The 21,522-nt window shown below is 47.6% G+C and overlaps 3 protein-coding genes and 1 pseudogene across 11 annotated transcripts in view; 3 read left to right on the forward strand and 1 right to left on the reverse strand.

Moving 5' to 3' along the window:
* Positions 1-16: 16 nt before the first annotated feature.
* Positions 17-1,554, forward strand: TAF10 (TATA-box binding protein associated factor 10). Its single transcript, XM_081063175.1, has 5 exons — positions 17-399; positions 540-694; positions 940-1,004; positions 1,091-1,205; positions 1,384-1,554. Exons 1-5 carry the CDS (start codon positions 168-170, stop codon positions 1,471-1,473), a joined length of 657 nt encoding a protein of 218 aa, XP_080919301.1. The 5' UTR covers positions 17-167; the 3' UTR covers positions 1,474-1,554.
* Positions 1,474-8,181, reverse strand: ILK (integrin linked kinase). 7 transcript variants are annotated; one of them, XM_081063172.1, is made up of 14 exons: positions 7,962-8,040; positions 7,395-7,529; positions 4,454-4,547; positions 4,181-4,346; positions 3,901-3,996; positions 3,607-3,703; positions 3,426-3,509; positions 3,238-3,323; positions 2,991-3,100; positions 2,755-2,882; positions 2,549-2,670; positions 2,357-2,456; positions 2,115-2,245; positions 1,521-1,933 (listed from the first exon to the last, which is right to left on the reverse strand). In XM_081063172.1, the coding sequence occupies exons 3-14, from the start codon at positions 4,474-4,476 to the stop codon at positions 1,784-1,786; spliced, it is 1,293 nt and encodes a 430-aa protein (XP_080919298.1). In that variant the 5' UTR covers positions 4,477-4,547; positions 7,395-7,529; positions 7,962-8,040; the 3' UTR covers positions 1,521-1,783. The 7 variants fall into 7 exon arrangements, with proteins under 7 accessions (XP_080919293.1, XP_080919298.1, XP_080919297.1 ...); XM_081063167.1 differs by lacking the exon at positions 4,454-4,547 and having other exon boundaries at positions 1,474-1,933; positions 7,962-8,181; XM_081063171.1 differs by lacking the exon at positions 4,454-4,547 and having other exon boundaries at positions 7,830-7,974.
* Positions 8,130-21,522, forward strand: part of RRP8 (ribosomal RNA processing 8) — a 45,158-nt gene continuing 31,765 nt past the window's right edge. The window contains exons 1-7 of one of the 2 annotated variants that reach the window (XM_081063166.1): positions 8,133-8,363; positions 9,553-9,913; positions 10,112-10,565; positions 10,654-10,783; positions 10,964-11,070; positions 11,159-11,255; positions 11,920-20,230. In XM_081063166.1, the coding sequence (XP_080919292.1) occupies positions 8,265-8,363; positions 9,553-9,913; positions 10,112-10,565; positions 10,654-10,783; positions 10,964-11,070; positions 11,159-11,255; positions 11,920-12,039 (1,368 nt within the window). In that variant the 5' untranslated portion in view covers positions 8,133-8,264 and the 3' untranslated portion in view covers positions 12,040-20,230. Of the gene's footprint in view, positions 8,364-9,552; positions 9,914-10,111; positions 10,566-10,653; positions 10,784-10,963; positions 11,071-11,158; positions 11,256-11,919; positions 20,231-21,522 lie in introns of those variants that run through there. The other variant, XM_081063165.1, reaches the window with a different exon arrangement.
* Positions 14,623-20,338, forward strand: LOC308504145 (10 kDa heat shock protein, mitochondrial-like; annotated as a pseudogene). The gene is made up of 2 exons: positions 14,623-14,641; positions 20,040-20,338. The product of its transcript is annotated as a 10 kDa heat shock protein, mitochondrial-like (transcript).

Below are 21,522 nucleotides of genomic sequence, written 5' to 3' on the forward strand. Positions count from 1 at the left end.
GTCTGTGTCATCTAGCGGGCACACAGGCACCCGGGAGGAGAGAAGCCTGGGGGAGAGAGCGGTCATGGCGTGGGAGGGGCAAGCGCGAGGAGTGACGTCACTCGGGTGTGTGCGTAACGTGAGCGGAAGCGGAAGCGGTTCTGTTCGCCGCCTCTCCCACCGGCTAGATGAGCTGCAGCGGCTCCGGCGCGGACCCCGAGGCGGCGCCAGCCTCCGCCGCCTCGGCCCCGGGCCCTGCACCCGCGGTCTCGGCCCCCGCCGTGCTGCCCGCCGGCACCGCTGCGGAGAATAAGGCCAGCCCCGCGGGGACAGCAGGAGGGCCTGGGGCTGGAGCCGCGGCAGCGGGCACGGGACCCGTGGCAGCGCGGGCCGGGGAGCCGGCCGACCGGCGCGGGGCGGGTGAGGGCCGGGACGGGTGAGGGTGAGGGCAACGTGTTTCGCTGGGCTCATCGGCGGGGGAGGTCAGAGGGTATAAGGCAGACGTAGCTGAGGCCCTGCGCCTCCCACCTCCGTGTCTCAGTTTGCTGGTTCTCCTCCAGCTGCGGTGTCGGCAGGCGGCGCGGCGCCCCCGGAGGGGGCCATGTCTAACGGGGTTTATGTATTGCCGAATGCGGCCAACGGAGACGTGAAGCCGGTGGTGTCCAGCACGCCTCTGGTGGACTTCCTGATGCAGCTGGAGGATTACACGCCTACGGTGGGCTTCCTGCCAGAACAAGGCTATTGGCCCGCTGTCACGCCAGTTTTCCTCCACACCACCTGGATTTCCAGTGTCCTCTTGTGTTTCCCTCCCATACTTGCTCTTGTCACTTATCCCCTCTGCCCACCCAAACTGTAAGCTTCCTGATAGTGTCAGGCCTGCCCTCCATTTCCCTCACCTTCTCACTCTCAGCCTGGCAGTGCGTAGGGCTTATACTAACAGCTGTCTAATTGCTTTCTCAGATTCCAGATGCAGTGACTGGTTACTACCTGAACCGCGCTGGCTTTGAGGCCTCGGACCCTCGCATGTGAGTAAATTCTGGGCAGGTTAGAGAGTTGGGTGCTTGTGTGGATTTGCTGTCCATCTCCTTACGTTTTTTTTTGTTCTCTCTAGAATTCGGCTCATCTCCCTAGCTGCCCAAAAATTCATCTCAGATATTGCCAATGATGCACTACAGCACTGCAAAATGAAGGGCACAGCCTCGGGCAGCTCCCGAAGCAAGAGCAAGGTGTGAGGGGAGGCTCATTGAATCAGTAATTACCTCCCAGCAGCGGAGGCTTAATTTATCCTGAAACCCCTTTGGGGAAACAGCCCTAGGGGAGGTGAAAGACCTATTCAGGGTCACCCACCTGGGACTGAAATCTGGGATTCCTGTGTTTAGCTGGTGCTCTTCCCTCTTCCCTCAGGACCGCAAGTACACTCTAACCATGGAGGACTTGACCCCTGCCCTCAGCGAGTATGGCATCAATGTGAAGAAACCACACTACTTCACCTGAGCCATCCAATCTAAATGTACTTGTCTGTCCTCTTGTCCCCACACCAGCCTGTTTTCATAATAAACTTTATTGTGACAGGCAGGGCTGATCCCTCCCATGCTGGGAGACACCATGTGGCAAGTGACAAAGCTGAGCCCAACCCCTTTTGGGGCCACAGCGGTAGGGATGGGCACAGGGGACGGGCCCCATGGCTGGGGTAGTACCATGACTGGAGGCAGGGGAGGCAACCAGAGGCCCACAGCTTTGGGGAAACATAACTCCCCTAACAGTGTCCCCACACCTCTGGAGTTTAGGCAAGGACTTTCCAGTCCTACTTGTCCTGCATCTTCTCCAGGATAGGCACAATCATGTCAAACTTGGGCCGCTTAGCAGGGTCTTCATTCATGCAGATCTTCATGAGCTTACACACATGGGGGGAAATGCCTGGTGGGATGGTCGGCCGAAGGCCTTCCAGTGCCACCTGTAAATGCAGGGAAAAACAAGGTGGGTCTCAGCACTTGAATCTCATGTAGAGAGATCTCTAGCCCTCAGGACAGGATTACTATGTATTTGAACAAATGTGGGAAAAGTCCAGCCCCACTACAATTATTGTCACTACCACCACCATCCCCTACCACAAATATATACAGTTGTGCTTTCACCTTCATTCCAATCTCCATGTTGGAGAGGTCAGCAAAGGGTACTTCCCGTGTCACCAATTCCCATAGAAGCACTGCAAAACTCCACATGTCTGCTGAGCGTCTGTTTGTATCTTCAGGCTTCTTCTGCAAAGCTGGAGGGACAGGATTTATCTCTTCCAGCTGCTTGTTCTGTCCTAGCTCTGTCCCCTTCCATTATTACTAAGCTGGCCCTTCTCAACCTCCAACATGATGCCCTCACTCACCTTCAGGGGCCACCCAGGCAGGTGCATACATGCGCCCAGGGCATTGGAAAGAGAATTTGACATCAGCCATGCTGATTCGGGCAGTCATGTCCTCATCAATCTGAGAAGACATATGTGGAAGGAGGTAAGTCCTATTTTAGATAGGGAAAGGTCTTCTGGGGGCCTCGGCCAGGAGTGAAGTTGTGATCTCACCATTACACTACGGCTATTGAGTGCATGTCGTGGGATGAGGGGCTCTAGTGTGTGTAGGAAGGCCATGCCCCTTGCCATGTCCAATGCAAACTTCACAGCCTGGCTCTGGTCCACAACAAAATCTAGGAAAGGAGGCAAGAGTCAAATAGTTTGAAGAGGCCCACACACCCTTCCCCACTCAGTGCGCTACAGCATCCCCTACTCACTGGTGCCTTCATGTAGTACATTGTACAGGGATCCATATGGCATCCAGTGTGTGATGAGGGTGGGGTGAGGAGCAGGTGGAGCCTGACAGAAACCTAGCACTGGGAGCACATTGGGATGCGAGAAAATCCTGGGAGAGAAAGAGAGTGTCCCTGGCTGAGACCCAGTGTCAAACATCTCTTGGGTGCTAGTCAGGTTTCCTTGGAAGTGGCAGCTTCCAGTTTAGGCCTTGCCCCACCTGAGCCGGGGACACTCCTCGTTGAAGTCCCTGCTCTTCCTTGTACTCCAGTCTCGAACCTTCAGCACCTTCATGACGATGTCATTGCCCTGCCAGCGGCCCTTCCACAGCTAAGGGACAGGTAAGGGTTACGAGGTTTTAACTGAGGTCACCACTTTCATGCCCACTAACTGGATAAGAAACTTAAAAAGGTACAGATAGGTAATTTGGGGGATTTGGGGAAGGAGGGGCACAAATGACGGGTCACCTCTCCAGAGTGATTCTCATTTAGCTTTGCCAGGAAGTTGAGCTGTTTGAAGTCAATGCCAGAGTGTTTGTTCAGAGTCCCATTTCCTGAAAAGTGTGGGCAGGTCAGGTACCCAGCTTCTCCCAAACTCAGCCCCAGGAGCCCAGGATCATTCCCTGTTACCACCCCTCCCCTCACAACTGACTCACTGGGCCGAGTGCGGGTGGTCCCCTTCCAGAACGTGTCCTTGTATGGTATACGGTTGAGATTCTGGCCCATCTTCTCTGCCCGTTCTGGGAAAGAAAGACAAATAGTCTTGGCCTCAGCTGTGATATGGAAGAGATGGGCGGGGACAAGACAAGAAGAAAAGCTGGGGGGTGGGGGACAGACCTCGGAGCAGTTCTCTCAGGGGTGCCTTCGCTTTGTCCACAGGCATCTCTCCATACTTGTTGCAGATGCTGACAAGGGCCCCGTTAGCCACCAAGTCCTGAAATAAAAAGGTGGTTGTGATGAGGGCCCCTGCTACCTCCCTGGCAGTCACAACCAACCATGAACGCAAATGCAGTGCACACGCTGTGTCATACGTGGCAGTGCTCACAGGATGCGTTGAGGATTCCACAGTCTCCCACTGAGGTTCAGACTTTGCTTCCCACCCATCCCAGGGCTCGGGGCCTGAGTACTCACCTCTGCCACCTGATCTTGACCCCAGAAACAGGCATAGTGCAGGGGCACATTTCCATGCTCATTCACTGCATTGATGTCTGCTTTGTACTGCAGCAGCTGGTCCCCAGGCCCAGACAGACAAAAGAGGCAGAAGGCACAGTCAGTCCCACATGAGATGGGTGCTGAGGCATGCAAGGAGGCAGAAGAGGACCCGCGTTCTCTACGTTACAGTGCTGTGACTGACGCAGGCAGGGATGTGAGGTGACGTAGGGGACCGCGGGACGGGAGCATATATATGTACCTTCTGTACAATATCCCGGTGTCCGTGACTGGCTGCCAGGTGCAGCGGGGTGTCATCCCCTCGGTTCATCACATTGATTCGTGCCCCCCGCATGATCAGCATCTCAACCACAGCAGAGCGGCCTTCTCGGCAGGCCCAGTGCAAGGGAGAGAAGCCATGATCGTCCCTTGGAAGAAAGGGGCAATGATCATTGATCTGGAGGTGGGATGGGGGCAAAGGCTTTGGTAGGGGAAAAACTGAGCTCCTCTGCACACTCGCCCTGGGAAACCTTACCTCTCCAGGCCTTTCTCATTCATGCCAGCAACTCCCACAGCTGACCAATTCAGACCTTCCGCTGAGCTTCAAACCCAACCACCGCCTGCAGTCCCTGCAAGTCCATGTCATTCATCGTCTTTACCACCATCTCCCACCAGCCTTTCTTCCCTGGCACGCCCTAGCTCATTAAATGGTAGCATTCTTTATCTGCTACCCCTCTCTACCCCTTTTGCAACATCTGTTGGTCCTTTGTTTTCTACTGCATCTTGTACATCCCCCTACTATAGTACTTACTACACTGGATTGTAAAACTCTGTTAATGGGTTGTCTTGTCTATTAGATGCTAAGCTTGAGAAAATGGATTGACAGCAGGTGTTCAGTGCAAGTTGTGTTTGTGGCAGGGTAGGGGGTAGTCTTGGAGAAGGAAGGCCACAACTCATGGGACAGGTAGCAAGCTTACTGATTGGCTCTGGTACTGAAATTAAGATCTAAAAATGGAATGGAATTAAAATGATGTTTTGGGAGGGTTTATAATGAAAAGGAGACATGCTTTTGTTAAGTCATTACTGTTGAGGCAGGTACCAAACTACCACATAAAACAGGATTCCTCTACTCAAGCAATCTTGGACACAAAAAACAGAAGAAAATAATGGGTTCTTTAGAAAGAAAACTACCTGACTTTTTTCTTTTTCCATGGACATGTGTTTTATAAAATAAAAGAAGTGTACAAAAAACCCCAAAACAACTGGGTGGGAGCTGGGCCTACCGGACAGCCTGGGGCCATAAAAGGAAATTCCCTCCAGTCCCTGGATGCAGATCCAAGAGGCGGAGCAAGGGGCGGTCCTCAGTCTGGGCAGGCTGCCTCCGGATGCCTTAGTGCTGTGGTCACTTCCCGTGTGGGGGCTCTAGACCAGGCCTGGAGCTGATCAGGGTTCTGGCCACCACAGGCCACCCAGATGCCCCCACAGTTGATGGGGGGTCCAGGGGGGCGTGGCCTTGAGCTTAATGATTTCCCTCAGTAGCTGCTAGTCATCTGTTCACACAAAGATAGCCAAAGGCTTTCCTGGGAGGTGGGGATCCTCCCCAAAGCAACTACCACCCCCTGCTTATCTGTCAGTTTTGTCTACTAGCTCTTTAATGTGTGCCCTGGTTTATCAGCCTGTTGCAGTCTATGGCACCAGAGTAAGCCAGAGCCTGAGGACAAAAGTATGGGCATAAGGATTCTGCCCACTGTCAGGCTGCTTGTCATCTCAGGGCCTAGACTTTAATCTCAAAGAGACCTGCAGGGAATTCACCTGTACCTCATATCCAGCACAGAGCCTGTTTGGGCCCCTAAAGCCTATCCCCTCAAAACACCAAAGCCTTCCCCAGTTTCATTAATGCCACTCCTTCATTTTGGGCAACAAAGAGTCTTCCTAGACGCCAGGCCCAGTGAACAACTTAAGTCTTTATAACCCCACCAGCAAAACAGTAATAGTGCTCACTGTCATTATCAAAGCACCCTCTGAAGAATTATATGAATAATGGAACAAGTGACTGAATTATGGAGAAGTAGTGTAGAGCCTAATGGGAACCAATGAAGCCTGGATAAAGGTTACAGGTGATCCTTACCTTTCAAACCTAAAACCTAAACTCTGCCAACCTTAAAAAAATAAAATTTAAAGAAATTAAAATCCACCAGCCTGAGTCAACATCATTTTATTTCCTCATCTCCCACTCAACCTGTCACAAGGCTATACCACCTTGAGGGCAGGCATTAAGTCTGATTTCCAGCTTCTAGCACCTAGCACAGATGTTTAGTATAGTTCCTTAAATGAAGGAACCCAGTGTGATCTGGATTCTTCACCTATTTTCCTGTGAAACAGCCCTCACAGAGATCATCAAGTATATCATTAATTGTAAATTAAATAGTTACTTTAAAGTGCTTAAGTTTTTTGACCTCGAAGCAGCACTACTGTTGACCACACCCCTTCATTGAAACATTCACTTCTCTAAGCTTTACTAACATATTTTCCTGTTTCTTCTTCAACCTCCAGTTGCTCCTTTTAGGTCTGGCAGGCTTCTCATCCCCTCTCCTCACACCCATGTCTTCAGTTATCTATAGGCTAATATCTCCCAATCTGTGTCTCCAAGTCAGATCTCTCTCCTGAAATCCAAATCTGCATAACCAACAACCTACTCAACATTTCCACTTCACTGTATTGTCACTTTAACATGTCTAGCGTGGAACTCATCATCCTTCGGTCTTGTCCATCTTAGTAAAAGGAACCACCATCTACCCAAGTGCCCAAGCCAGAACCCTGGTCATCATCTTTGATGTTCTGCAGTTCCCACACCAAGTCTCACCAATGCTTTATCCTAAAGATTTCAGGAATCTGATCTTTCTTTTTCACCTGCCCACATTCTAGTCCAAGCCATCACCACTTCTGGGATGGACTAGGCAATTGCCTCTCTTCACATTGCCACCTACTCTTCACAAAGCATCCAACATGACACTTAACAAATGGACAATCTCATCATGACATGGCTTTGAACATTTGTTCTTAGAAAAAAGATTATTGCTTAAATATCCTCGCATGATCTGGCTGACCTTTGCAGGCCTTTCCAGTCCCCTGTCATTCTCCACTTGTATCCAATGCTTCATCCGACGAAAGCGCACAGAGCTCTTCTATCCTCCAGCCACATGGAACTCTGGACAATGTCTGGGCACTCTCCATTCTATGTTCACTGAGGCTGGAAAGCTCTCTGCAGCCTCTGCCTATAAAACTCTTATTTAGCAGTCAAGATACAGGTCCAACACAGCTTCCTCTGGAGATTCTCTGCCCGCTCCACAGGCTGTGCTTGGCACTCATTACACTGGACAGGAAAGTCATCATCCCCTACCAGACATGAACACCCCACATCACGCAGAGGAGCATGTCTTTGCCCTTCCTACCACCCACCAGCCCCCTCAGCTCACCCCTGGTTGAGGTCGTTCTCCGTGTTGTCCAGCCACAGGCGAACCGCAACAGCGTTGCCCTCCCGGCACTGAGTGAAAATGTCGTCCATAGCAGCGTCCCGGCGCTGAGTCCCCTAGATTAGGGCAGCCTGGGGACTGTGGAGGGATCCAGGGTACGGGGGTGAGCCCCAAGCTTTGTTCCTCGCAGCAGAGAAGAGTCTGTTGGGGATGGATGTCTGGGTGCTGCGCCCCCAAGTAGTGGAAGTCTGGGAAGGAGTTCGGGGCAGCGGGAGGATCCCGAACTGTGTGCCCTGTGCGCGAGGGAAAGGCAGGTCGGGGCGCAGTAGGGGGCGATTAGTGGGTAGCAGTATTCCCTGAAGGCAGGTATGCGAACAAGTACAGGGACCCAACCCGCTAACAGAGCTGGGGGAGGGGGAAAGCTCAGGCGCCCCATACCCTGGGAGAGGAAATGAGGGGTCCTTCCCTGAACTGGCCCTCGTTCCCGACTCGGAACTTAGGCGGAGTGAGGGGCGACGGGCTGGCAGGACTCGCGCCTTGGGAAGGGGGCACGGGTGTTCCCGTACTCACCCGGACCCGAGCTGGAGGAGCCTTCTCCGGGGAACTCCGGTCTGGCCGCGCCCGCCGCCCGACCCCGCCCCTGGCCCTCTCCGGCCAACGCGGGCCTCGCTCCCTCCCTCCTCCTTGCCCTTCTAGCCCACCAGTGTTTAAACTCAATGGTTTTCTGCGCCGCGCCTGCCGCTCTAGCCACTCTGGCTGTCACTCTTGTTTCCGGCTGTGTTCCGGCGGCTCTGCGGGCCGTGATTCCCGGAGACGCGCTTTGCACGTGGAGAGGCGCGGGGACCTCGCCACCTCGCTCGGCTCTCCACGCTCATGTTCGAAGAGCCGGAGTGGGCCGAGGAGGCCCCATTAGCTGCGGGCCTCGGGCCTGTAGCCTCACGGCCTCGGCCCGCGGCAGCCTCGCAAACCAAGGTAAGTGGCCCCTGGGAGCTGTTTCAGGCTGTGAATCCGTTCCTAGTGGATCCAGCGCAGGGCACGCCGCGCGCACGGGTGGGTGTGGGTGTTTTGAGGGAGGGGTACTTGCGGCCGACTGATGATTCCAGAACTTCCAAAATAAAAGGACGTTGGAACTGAGAGTTGGTGAGTAGAAGTTAATGAGGCGAAGGGCGTTTCTTGGACAGTAAAAACACGTGCAGAGGTCCTGGATCAAGAGAGCATGTCCTGTTCGGGTCACACACACAAAAATAATACGCGTGGTTGGAGCACAGAGAATCAGAAAGGATGTCATTGAAGCTGGAGAGGTAAATTAGTGGGTTTGCATATTTTAAGGATAGACAGAAGCCGATGAAGTGGTTTTAGCAGGTGGGATTCCTTCAGAATTGCATTTTGAAAGGATCATTGATTGCAGTGTGGAGATTGAGCTTGAGAGAGCAAGAGCAAATGACAATGACAGGTTGTCAGTACTACCATTCAAAAGGTGGTTGGAGGGGGTACTAAGAACCAACCAGGTCTGGGACCACCCAGGAGGACTTCAACCCAGTAGACCTTCTCCTTTAAGGCTTTGCTGATGTGAGGGTTGCTGTACTTCCTCGGACTCTATCCTTCAGTCAGCCTCCAACATGGAATCTGTATGCTTTATGCTTCCTCTTCATCCCTTCAACTCATTGCTGCAGTCCAGGCCACTGGCTTCTCTAGCTTCAGCTTGTCCCCTTCAGTTTGTTCTCTACAGTGCAGCTAGAGTCATCTTAAATATACGCGTGTGATCCTGTCACTCTTGTTTTCAGAAAGCTTCCTACCTCTTATCAGCTGGAGGCAAAAGCCTGACATGGAGGTTTGGAACTTGGAGGTTGAGATGGAAATTGTTGACCGTGGTCCTGTTCCTTGTGGCCTTACCACATTCTTCTGGGAAACCCCATTACCTCCTCTGCACATTAAAGAGAGTGGGATGGGTGGTTTTTCTGCTCTCCAATCTCCCAAAGGTTGGATGGTGACTTGAAAGTTCTTCAGGGTCCGGCAGGCTTTATGACAAGCTAATTAAGTTAACTGGGAACAATCCAGATACTTCTTCCAGTGTCTGTATCAGGTCCACATCTCTCCCTTCTTATTCTTCAGGCCCCATCCATTCTCCTCACCCCTGCTCTCGTCCCTTATTTTCTCCCAGGGCTCCAAGCGCTGCCAGCTCTTGGCCACATTACGGGCCCTGGAAGCAGCATCTCTTCCTGAGCCACCCTCCAGCCTGCCTGGCAGTGACTCTGAGGAGGAGGTGGTGGGAAAGAAGAAGAAACGCTCGAAAAAGGCCTCATTTGCCAGTGCTTCTACTGAAGTAGAAGAGAAAAGGAAGAAGCCTCAAAAACAGGGCACGCCTGGCGGTGACTCTGAAGAAAAGGAAGTAGAAAAGAAGAAGTGCCGCAGAGGGGTTTTTCTTGTCAGTGACTCTACTGCAGAAGTGAAAAGAAAGAGGAAATGTCAGAATCAGGCCCCTTTGAACCCTGCCCAGCACCTGGACAGTGTTGACCAAAAAGGTACTAGCGGATGTGTGTATGTGTATGGGACAGGGAGGGGGATCAGCTGATGCTACGTACGACAGAGGTTACCTGCTACCATTAGGTTTGGGGTTAGGCAATAAGAAGTACTTTCATCTAGGCCACAGTCTCTGTCTTGCTAAGCCTCTGAATTCAATAGATCTTGCCCCAAATATGCCTTCCCATCTCTCTCTGCAGATCCCCAAACTTGGAAGATTCGTGGTACAGATGACCCACTCAAGCCAAGCCCTGGCGCCACTTCCTTCCAACCCCCCCATACCTTGAGTCGCAAGCAGTGGAGGAACCGGCAGAAGAACAAACGTAGACACAAGAACAAGTTTCGGCTACCTCAGCCCCCAGACCAGGCTCCAGCCACAACCCCCACAGAGGAGACAGAGTTGCCGCCTGCCCCCGGTCCAGACAGCCATGAGGCTCGGGCAGGGGCTCTGAGAGCCCGCATGGCACAGCGGCTGGATGGTGCTCGATTCCGCTACCTCAATGAACAACTGTATTCAGGGCCTAGCAGTGCTGCACAGCGCCTCTTCCAGGAAGACCCTGAAGCCTTTCTCCTTTACCACCGAGGCTTCCAGAGCCAAGTCAAGAAGTGGCCACTACAGCCTGTGGACCGCATCGCCAGGGATCTTCGCCAGCGGTGAATGGGGGTTGGGTACTGAGAAGTGATGTTGGTCAGTCATCAGCTCAGACTAGACCAGTGAGTGATCCCTTCCCCCCACTCCCAGGCCTGCATCTCTGGTGGTAGCTGACTTTGGCTGTGGAGACTGCCGCCTGGCTTCAAGTATCCGGAACCCTGTGCACTGTTTTGACTTGGCCTCTCTGGACCCCAGGGTCACTGTGTGTGACATGGCTCAGGTAAACGCCTTTATCTTTCTGTGTATCTGGCCTGTGCTCTGGGCCCAACCTCCATGTGCTAATCTCTAACACCCCCTCCTCCCTCCCTCCAGCCCCTGTCCTGGTGTCCAGCCCTAGCTCTCAGTGCTGGCTTTCTCTTCCCCATATTGTGTGCCTCATATAACACTCCCACTCCCACAGGTGCCCCTGGAGGACGAGTCTGTGGATGTGGCTGTGTTCTGCCTTTCACTAATGGGAACCAACATCAGGGACTTCCTGGAGGAGGCAAATCGAGTGCTGAAGCCAGGGTAAGAGCCCCTAAGACAGGTGCATGTATATATATATATATATGTGCATGTGTCTGTGTGCTTACACAGAACGTTCCATCCTTCTCAGGGGTCTCCTGAAAGTGGCCGAGGTGAGCAGTCGCTTTGAAGATGTTCGGACCTTTCTGGGAGCTGTGACCAAACTGGGCTTCAAAGTCATCTTCAAGGTGAGAACCCCAAGAAATCTGTCCCTATTTTTGTCTCATGTGTGTCCCTTTTCAGGGCAATAGTGTTTAGGACGGAGGCCGTAGGCTCAAAGACATTGGCTTCTTTTCTTTATTTTTTATTTTTAATTGGGGAAGGGGAATAGGACTTTATTGGGAACAGTGTGTACTTCCGGGACTTTTCCAAGTCAAGTTGTTGTCCTTTCAATCTTAGTTGTGGAGGGTGCCGTTCAGCTTCAAGTTGTCCTTTCAGTCTTAATTGTGGAGGCCGCAGCTCAGCTCCCGCTCCAGTTGCCATTGTTAGTTGCAGGGGGTGCAGCCCACCATCCCTTGCAGAAGTTGAACCAGCACCCTTGTTGTTGAGAGGACACGCTCCAACCAACTGAGCCATCTGGCCACCCAGGAGCTGAGCGGCAGCTCATTGACTTTATTCTAGTTGCAGAGGGCACAGCTCCCTGGCCCATGTAGGAATCGAACCGACAGCCCCATTGCCCAGAGCTCACGCTCTAACCAACTGAACCACCCATCCGCCCCAAAGACATTTGCTTCTTGAAGGCACAATTCATGAAAGAGTCCTGGGAAGCTTTCTGAGCAGGGGCAGGACATGGATGGAGGTATTTTGAATGGAGTGAGGATTTGGAGCTCACTGGGTCTTTTCTGCCCCTAGGACCTGACCAACAGCCACTTCTTCTTGTTTGATTTTGAAAAGACTGGGCCACCTCGGGTAGGGCCCAAGGCTCAACTCTCAGGCCTGAAGCTTCAGCCATGTCTCTATAAGCGCAGGTGACCTCTGGACCACCCCCCTTGATAGGGGAGGCAAGTCTCGAACTCCAGGCTCAGAACTCTGAAGACTGTATCCAGCCAGGCTGGGACCCAGGATCTGGTACCACTCTTCCTTCATCCAGGAGCAAAGTGTGATGAAACCCCTGGCTCAGCCCTGCTCTAATGAAGGCTTCTTGGTTGCAAGAAGCGTAAAATCACTCAGGCTAGCCAAAGAATAAGGAGTGTATTAGAACACAGAGATATTTGGGAATAATGGATCTCCTAGGAGTCATGGAAATTAGATGATTGAGAATTCAAGGCATCTCGGGATTTGACTCCCTTTCCCATCTCTCAGGAGCCACGTGAGCTTTCTGTTTTGGCATCTCCATACTTCTTTCTTCTGATCTCTGTCTGCAGACCAGCTCCCTCTGCGCACCCATAGATTCTGTTCCTTCAGCTTTGGTCTGTTTAGGCTTTCAAGGCCTCAGACAGGCAGGTGTTGCTTCTTGGCTCTGGGACAACCGGTAGCCCACAAACATCCTGCCTCAATACATCAGTTGGGCTTCTCTGAAGACTGTTTGATTGTCCCTGTACTTCTTTCCCCCCTAGCCTCATCTCCATCTTTGGAGCCACATGGTACAAACCTCCCAGCACCTATTGTCCTCTCGGGCCCTGGTGTGTGTGTCTGGCTGAGAGCACAGATTTTGGAAACAGACCTAGGTTCAAATCCTGGCCTGCCACTTACTGCTGAGAGTCATTTAATCTCTGAATGTCACATTCCTCATTTGAAAAGGGGTAGAATTCCTTTCTCATGGGATTGTCGTGTGGGCCAATTGAGGGAATTTGCAGCCAGGGCAGGGTATCGAGGAGGTGCTCAATAAAGTGTAGTGTGGCTATCATGTGTTGTAAGCCTCGTTGTTCTCTAAAGACCTTCCATAGGATGATTTGGAGGTTGAGGGGTAAAAAAATGGATTTGTTGATTGAGGAAGACTCTGGAAGAGCTCAGTATAGGCCTTTCAATAGGCCTGTTTAGTAGGATATCTAGAGATTCTTCACAGATTCTGAGCTGTCCTTGGAGGGGGCTACTGAAGGAATTGGGTCTCTTCATACATAATAATCAGTTAATGCCATGTTGGGTGGGGGATTGAGCTGTTCATTGGTAGAAGGGTCTGTCATTTCTGCCTGGCAGTGGGCCCAGATCAGTGTGTCATAGGAAAGCTATAGGCAAAGAAGCTAGTGTTGGGAGAGGAGGAAGTGGATTGACAGATTGGCCTCTGCTAAAATGAATCTGCCATGGGCTCGGGTATAAAGATACAAGCTCTACCTATTTCTGAGAACAAGAACTGAGCGTGGCCACTGGGACACAGTTTCTGGGACTCTGAGGGAGTTGAATGCCTCCCTCCAGAAGGGCATGGAGGTTTGAGGCAGGCTGTCAGCCAAAGGGCATGTGTGGAAGCTGTGAACCATTCAGCAGACATTGGACAGGGCCTTTGCATGTGCTCTTCTCTCTGCTGAGTACTCATCTGACTGGCAAAGTCTTACTCATGCTTTTAAACAACCTAGTTGTTTCTTACTCCATTACTCCCAAAGCAGAATGCATGTCTTCAGCTGTGCTGTCAGAGCACTACCTAAAGAGTGCAGCTTTGTGCAATTTGTGCATTTAGATGCTGTGTTGTGGTTGCTTTGTGCGTTAGACTGCAGTCTTCTCAAGTCACATTGATCTTTGTATTCCCAGACTTCATCAGTCGAGTTCACTCGAGTTCACATAAGCAAGAGATAAGGAACAACAGGGTCCAGTTGAGTGGGATTGAAGGGAGCAGGTATGTTGCAGGAATCCAGCTTTGGGGCACAAGAGGAGGGCACTGTGGACCAGTGACTTGGAAGAAATAGGCAGATGGGAGAACTTCAGCAGGTAGACTGATGTTGAAGGCTGGTGACAGAAACAAATCTGAGGTAAGTCTCTGCTTTCTGGCTTGAGCAACTGGTGGGCAGGTGATGCCATTCAAAATGTTGGATTTTAAGTACCTTTAGATGGTCATTTGGAAGTGGGACACAGAAGTCTCAGGAGAGGTCTGTGCTAGGGATTTGGGAATCAGTAGCCTAGAGGTGGTAATTAAAGTTATAGGAATAGATAAGATATCCAGAGTAAGATAATGAGGGGGAAAATGACTCCAAATAGAACTTTGAGGAGCAAAGTGGATGGGTAAAGGAAAAGGAACCAGCAAAGGTGACAAGATGAGAAGGTTGGGCAAAAGATGGAGGAGTTAAACCGGAAGAGTGGATTTTTAATATGGAAGGAATGGGGAGGTTGTCAGCTATCAACTGCTGTTGAGAGGTCTATTAAGATGAGAGAGAAGTCAGATTGTGATGGAATGAGGATTGCTGAGTAACGTTAAGGGCCTGTTTGAACTTATAGTTGTATGACTTTATAGTTACACCAATCAGCCCAGTGGTGTGGTTATCTGCCTACTCAGGAATCTAGGTGTGGCTGTGGGAAATGTGAGCACTGAGGGATCATCAAGAGTTGGAACCTTTCCATGTAATTGAAATGAAAGGAAAGCAAGCAAAGGAGTTTCAGACCATTTGCAACTGATAGCTATGCTGGACCATGGAATTTTGTAGAACAGGTAGGAGAGTGAAGACAGGAGTAGGTTGTTACACTGGGACTAATTGATCAAGTGACTTGGGAGGATGGGAGGCTGTGGTCACAAGTTGCAATGCTTGAATTACAAATATTGGAAGCAGAACAGTTCCAGGTAATGGCAAAGTCTAGTGTGTAGCTACAGGAGTGCGTGCCAGAGAGGCATGTGAGGGAGGTTGCCTGGAGATTGGTTAATAGACTGAGGGCTGGGGTGTGTGTGTGTGTGTGTGTGTGTACACACATGCGCATGCTGGGGGGCTATTGTCTGCATGGGTTTTGAAGTTCTTCAGGATAATGCAGAGTTGATGTGGAACAGGTGTCAGCCTCTTGAGGGAGGGAGTGGATCCAGAAAATCTGCAGACTAAGGAAAGGAGAGGCTGATGGCATGAATTTCCAAAGTGCAGAGGGTTCACACAGCCTACCAGAGAGACTCCCATTTGGAGGGTGATGTGAGGCTGGTGAGTCCTGACAGTCCTCTCCAGCTTGTCAGAATTCACCGAGGATTACTGGGGAGAGGACTATTATGGCAGCAACATGGGGCAGGAGCCTCCCGGAACAATGGGGAGGTAAGCCACAAAATCCCAGAATGTGTTGGAGTAGTAGGGCATCTCACTTTAGGACACATATCACCTTTTTTAGCTCCACCTCCATGTTCTTTCCCAAATGTTATTTATATTCAAAAATCTTGACTAATTTTCCCTGTTTCTTAGCATGCTCAGCAGGACGGCTGGGGTCTGTCCTCCCTCTTGCTTTCCTCCACTCCTTATAATTTTGATTCTCCCTTGGCCTGTTCTGGTTTTAGCCACCTGAGCAGATACCTTTCTGGGTCGGACTCAGGCCCCAGGCTCCCTATAACTCAGTCCAGCTCCCAGTAGTGGCTCAGTGCATCACTCTGGTTCTAAAGCAGCACTCTCCTGAGCCTCATCTGGCTCCTCCCTGCTCCATCATCAGCTTCAGGACAAGCTCTTGTTCAAGTCCATGCCTGGGCTTCAGTGTCTAATGTTGAGAGCCTAGACTGAAAAGAGAACAATATATATTTCCTTAAAGACTAATAGCATGCCAGCTGTTTAAAGAACAATGAGACCAGTTTAAGGAACAATTTGAGAACAGATTGAAGGAGTGGCAAGAATAGTAAGAGGCAAATGGAAGTGGAAGGGAGCTGCCGGATTGTGAAAAGAAGTGGTTCTCAAACTTTAGAGTGCTGTAGAATTACCTGGAAAGTTTGTTGTAATGCAGATTCCTAAGCCCTCCCCCAGTTTCTGATTCAAAAGATCAGGATAGAGTTTGAGAAGCTCTTTTTGGTTGTTTTGGTTTTTCTCAGTGAATCAGGCAGTAGACTTTGGGTTGAGAGTGAAAATGGGAGAAAGGGGGTTGGAGTTTTGAGGAGAGGAGAACAGGAATATTGTTGCTAAGAGAGGAAATGAATGAATTAAGGAAATATAGTATGATTGCTGGTCGTATTAATAGCACACTTAAGGTTCAAGGTCAGAAAGAGGATAGGATGGGAGGAGACCGGTGCAAGATTGCTTTGTAAAGAGCTTGTTACTGTGAGACAGAGGACTGTCAACCCACTCACTCCTTTGTGGGGGCTGGTTTTTGCCCTCTTACCTCAAGTCTAATTCAGGACTCCACTGGGACCATTCAGGAAGCTTGAGATATTTATTCCTACAGCCAAGGAATAATGAGCCTGGAGTCTGACTCCTGCTCTGGAAATGTAGAAGGCAAACAGAGGCTCACTGATTGTTTCTGTGGTGGAGCCAGGTGAGTGCTGCTGCTTTTGCATTGGCCTGCATTCCCAGAATTTGCCATCGCAATAATGCATGTGTATCCTATGCGCCTTGTAGGAGAGAGGGAAGTATGGGGTGGTCCTGCGTCCTGTCCAGTAGGACCATTTGAAGAATCAAGGAGACCTCAGCACAAAGAAGCTACAAGTGTGCCATGTGGGCTGAAGAGGAAGTTGCAGGAAATCCAGAATAAAACTTGCATCCACTAAGGTCAAGAGGACAGCGGGGATGCCCCCTTTAAATATCTGCCCGGCCCATAGGGTACAGAACCACCCAGTTAGGCAAGAACTGTTCCATCGCCTCACTTCTCTGCACTTGGGCCCAGAGCGATCAGCAGCTATTAGGGCTGTTAGGTGGAGAGGTGGTGAGAAGAGAAGAGAGTATACAGATCATTCCTCCCCCAGTGCAGGCTCCTTGGCTTAAGTGGAGCAGAGCTCTCCGGAGGGGAAAATAGTTAAAGCTACAACAGGTAGAGGCTATTTATTGTTACATAGGATTAGACATTCGAATTACTTGAGATTGTGTTTGTATCTTAAACTGATTGTAAGACTGTTACTAAGAATGAGCTGGAAAATTACAGGCTTGCTGCAGCTTTTCTCCATAGCAGGGGAAGAGTACCCCCAAATGAAAAAAGTTTGGAGGAGTGGTGAGAGACAAGAATAAAGTTGAGTTTGGATAGCAATCTGTGCTTCATGCTTCTTAGCATCCCCATCAGAGGTTTATTGCTTTTGCAGTTATTGGTGAGCTCCAGCTTTTGTTCCTGTAACGGTCCTAAGGGAACACAGTTCCAAAAGAAACAACATGATCTTGGCAGAAACACAGCTCAGCTCCAAACACTCAACCATTTCCGTAATTGCACAGAGCCCTTTACAGCCTTTCACAGAGACCCATAATTACGTAGAGCTATTATCCCCAGGTCACCCTCTTTCCCAGGTGACTTCTCAGACTGGCCACCTGGTTCTAGGATATTTGACTGCTGCAGTAACTGCCTTACTCGTCTAATTGCTTCCACTCCTGCCTCCAAAGCAGTTAATTTCGCACATCATTTTGCACACAGCCAAGTGATCTTTTTAAAATGTAAATCAGATTTGTCACTTCTCTGCTTAAAATCCATTGTTAGTGAGTTTGGGGAATTAGAGTAGTTAGCTTTATATAGCCTGGCTAGTATATCTTCTCTGGGCATCCTATCCACATTACTCTTGATCACAAAACCCTTTTTGTTTCCTTCCGGGTGTTTCAAACATTTCATTATCTTACCAGATGTTAGTCACCACTTCCCACCTGTCCCATGAATTTTAATATTAATTGGGAAAGAAAATGTTCACATCAGGAAGTTGAGATGCTCATTTTACCAGTTACATTTTGACTGTGATAAAAAAAAAATCCCACTAAAGAATGTCTTAAATGAGATTTTTTTCTTCTCATAGTAGAAACCTGAAGGTAGGTGGCTTTTAGCATTGGTTCGGGAACTCAAGGTGTTAGTGATTAGGTTTCTGATCCTCTTAGTCCCTTGATTCTCATGGTTTTAAGATGATGCGTTCCTGATTAAGCAAGGCTACCCTATTTAGTACTTACTAATACATTTAATGGGAGTCTCACTGATTATCACACTTTTTGGCCCTACTTCAGGGATCCTTCTACACTGTTAATACTCTGGTGTAAATATGTTCCACTGTTTTCTATAACATGGCTGATACCAATCTAAAATATTAACATTTTAAATGTATTTGTTTCTTCCACTCCTTCCCACATCTCAGTGGCCTGTCAGCAACTCATCCAATTCAATATATATTTATATTTTATTTATGTAGAACTCCAAAAGTCAACCAAAAAAAGATAAGCCAATCGAAAAAATTGGGCAAGAGATTTGAACAGGGACCTTATAGAACAGGATTTTCAATAATGAGTAGACTCACGAAAAGGTCAATCTCATTAGTAATCAGGGAAATGCAAAGCAACACCAAATGGCAACATTACACATATACTGGAATTGGGGGGAAATGCCACAAGATAAAGATAAGGAATAAAGTGAATTACATGGACTAAGTGAACTCTCATATCCCTGGTGAAGGGAGTATAAATTGAAATTTTTGGAAACAGTCTGGCATTATCTACTAAAGTTGAAGATAGACATATTTTATGACCAAGTGATTCTACTCATAGTTATATTTCCAATGGATATGTGTGCACATGCATAGCAGGCATTTGCAGATTGTTCATAGCAGCATTATTTGTCGGAACCACAAAATGGTCATTAGGCACTTCACAAACACTTAAACCCATCTCCTCCCCAAAATGCCCACTATAATAACAACAAATCTTCACAACAACAAACTGAAAACATATTGTCAACGATATTCAGTTTTCAACCAAAATTACCAGGCATGTAAATAAACAGGAAATAGCCCTGTAAGAATTATAAAAATATGAAATTATAAATATTTATACTCAGGATAAAAGACTGACTCCAGTGGGCTTAGATATTGGATTTAGCTGTCAAATATTTTAAAGTACCTGTTAATGTGTTCAAATAATGAAAGGAAAATAAAAGAAAGGAAAATATGGTCTCAAAGATACACAGATAGGGAAACTTGCCAGAGACATAGACTACAGAAAGGAACCAAATGAAAATTCTAGAATTAAAAAACTAAAAGGAAAAAAGTACAATACAAATTACTGAATTTGAACAACAGACTGAAAGTAGACTGAAAGAAGTGAACAGGGCCTCAGGAATGACACTATAACAAAAGATATCTTTGTCATGAAAATCCCAGAGATGATGAGAAAGAAGCTGAGAAAGCACTTGATGAAAAATAGCAAAATCTTCCCAAATTTGTAAGAGACAAAAACCTATGGACTCAAGAAGCAAAGTGAACAACCCCAAACAGGATAAACATGGAGAAATTCATATTAAAACATACCATAATTAAACTTCTGAAAACTAAAGAAAAAAGCAGTAAAAGCTAAAGAAAAAGGGTGTACGTAAAGGGGAAGAACAGTTTGAATGACAGCAGATTTCTCATCGGAAACCATGGGAAATATATAGGGAAATGTCACAATATTTTTCAGGTTTTGAAAGAAAACCCAGACTCTTACTTTAGTGAAAATATCCTTCAGGAATGAAGGGGAAATTTGGACGTTCTTAAATGAAGGAAAACCAGGAGAATTTGTCACCAGCTGACTTACCCTAAAAGAATGGCCAGAAATTCTCCAAATAGAAAGGAAATGATAAAAGAAGAAATCTTGGAACATCAAGAAGTATGAAAGCACAGTAGACAAACATGTGCGCAAATACAGCTAGCTTTCCTTCTCTTGAGCTCTCTGAATTATCTTTGATGGTTGAAGCAAAAATTATAACACTGTTGTGGTTCTAAATGTAAGAGAAGTATTTAAGATGATTACATTATAAACAGGGAAGGATAAAGGGAGGTAAAATTTCTATACTTCACTTGGGAACTGATAAAATAACACCAGTAAACCATATTAAGAATATTAAGGCTTTTCTAAAGTTCACATGTTCAGAAGACCTGACTTCAGGTCTCTCCTTGCGGCCACAGCGTGAGAGTAGAGTATAAACTGCTGCTGCCGAAGTTGTGACAGGACAGGCATTTAGGAAGTTTCCCCCTCTCTTTGATCGAGTATTAGTTGAAAGGAGTGCTGCGGAAACTGTAACTAAGGGAGGCATTATGCTTCCCAAAAAATCTCAAGGAAAAGTATTGTAAGCAACAGTAGCAGCTGTTGGATCTGGCTCTAAAGGAAAGGCCGGAAAGATTCAACCAGTTAGTGTGAAAGTTGGAGATAAAGTTCTTCCAGAATATGGAGGCACCAAAGTAGTTCTAGATGACAAGGATTATTTCTTATTTAGAGATGGTGACATTCTTGGAAAGTATGTAGACTGAAGTAAATCACTATTGACATGGTATCACATGAAGCTGCCCATTCCACTGAAGTTGTGAAATCTCATCATGTAAATAATTTCCATGTCTCTCTTTTGTAATAAACTAATGATATCCAAAGTAATGACATCCAGTGTCTCTTAAAATTTAGTTCCACTGTACTGATATAAACATTTCCAAATAAAAATATATAAATAAAAAGAATATTAAAAATATGTATATGTGTGTGTATATATACATATATATATGTATATATAAACCACTGAAAAGCTATACAAAGATATAATCTCCAAAACACTATAGATAACTCAAAACGGAATTCTAAAAAGTATTCACTTAACCCAGAGAAGGCAGAAAACCCAAAAATCAAAGGAATCAACAAAAAATTCCTAGCATAAGTGAGTTCAGCAAGGTTGCAAGATACAAGATAAACATACAAAAATTGTATTTCTATACACTAGAAATGAACATGTAGACACTGAAATTAAAAATACTACTTATATTTGCTCAAAAAGAAATGACTTAGCTCTAAACCTAACATTACATTTATAGGACTTCTTTGCTGAAAATTATACAACATTGATGAAATCAAAGATCTAAATAAATGGGGAACATACCATGTTCATAGGTTGCAAAACTAAATAGTAACGATGTCAATTGTCTCCACTCAGATACAGAGGTTTAACACAGTTCCTGTGAAAATCCTAGCATAATTTTTGTAAACATAGACAAGATTATTCTAAAATTTGTATGAGAAGACAAAGGAATTAGGAGAGCTAAAACACTTTTGAAAAAAAAGAATAAAGTAGGAGGAATCAGTCTACCCAAAGTCTTACTATATAGTTATTGTAATCAAGGCTCTGAGGCATTGGTGGAGAGAGGTATAGATGCACAAATCAGTAGAACAGAGTAGAGAACAGAAATAGACCCACACAAATTAGCCCAATTGATTTTTGATAAAGGTGCAAAAGCAATTTGATGGGGGAATGATATCCTTTTCACCAAATGGAGCTGGAGAACTTGGACATCCTTTGGAAAAAAACTTGACCTAGTCTCATACCATATACAAAAATTAACACAATATGGATCATGGACTTAAATATAAAATGATAAAACCTTTAGAAAAGAAACATCAGAGAAAATCTTTGGTATTTAGTGCTATGCAAAGAGTTTTAAACTTGACATCA

Source organism: Rhinolophus hipposideros (assembly GCF_964194185.1).
Source record: "Rhinolophus hipposideros genome assembly, chromosome: 10".
Taxonomy (NCBI): Eukaryota; Metazoa; Chordata; class Mammalia; order Chiroptera; family Rhinolophidae; genus Rhinolophus; species Rhinolophus hipposideros.

Bases quoted from the DNA above. Each gene is read 5' to 3' on its own strand.
- TAF10 (XM_081063175.1), top strand. From the start codon at position 168: ATGAGCTGCAGCGGCTCCGGCGCGGACCCCGAGGCGGCGCCAGCCTCC. The intron at 400-539 runs GTGAGGGCCGGG...GTTCTCCTCCAG, and splicing joins GGCCGACCGGCGCGGGGCGG to CTGCGGTGTCGGCAGGCGGC. The intron at 1,005-1,090 runs GTGAGTAAATTC...TGTTCTCTCTAG, and splicing joins GAGGCCTCGGACCCTCGCAT to AATTCGGCTCATCTCCCTAG.
- ILK (XM_081063167.1), bottom strand. From the start codon at position 7,483: ATGGACGACATTTTCACTCAGTGCCGGGAGGGCAACGCTGTTGCGGTT. The intron at 2,883-2,990 runs GTGGGGCAAGGC...TTTCTCTCCCAG, and splicing joins GAGGAGTGTCCCCGGCTCAG to GATTTTCTCGCATCCCAATG. The intron at 2,457-2,548 runs GTGAGATCACAA...ATGTCTTCTCAG, and splicing joins TCAATAGCCGTAGTGTAATG to ATTGATGAGGACATGACTGC.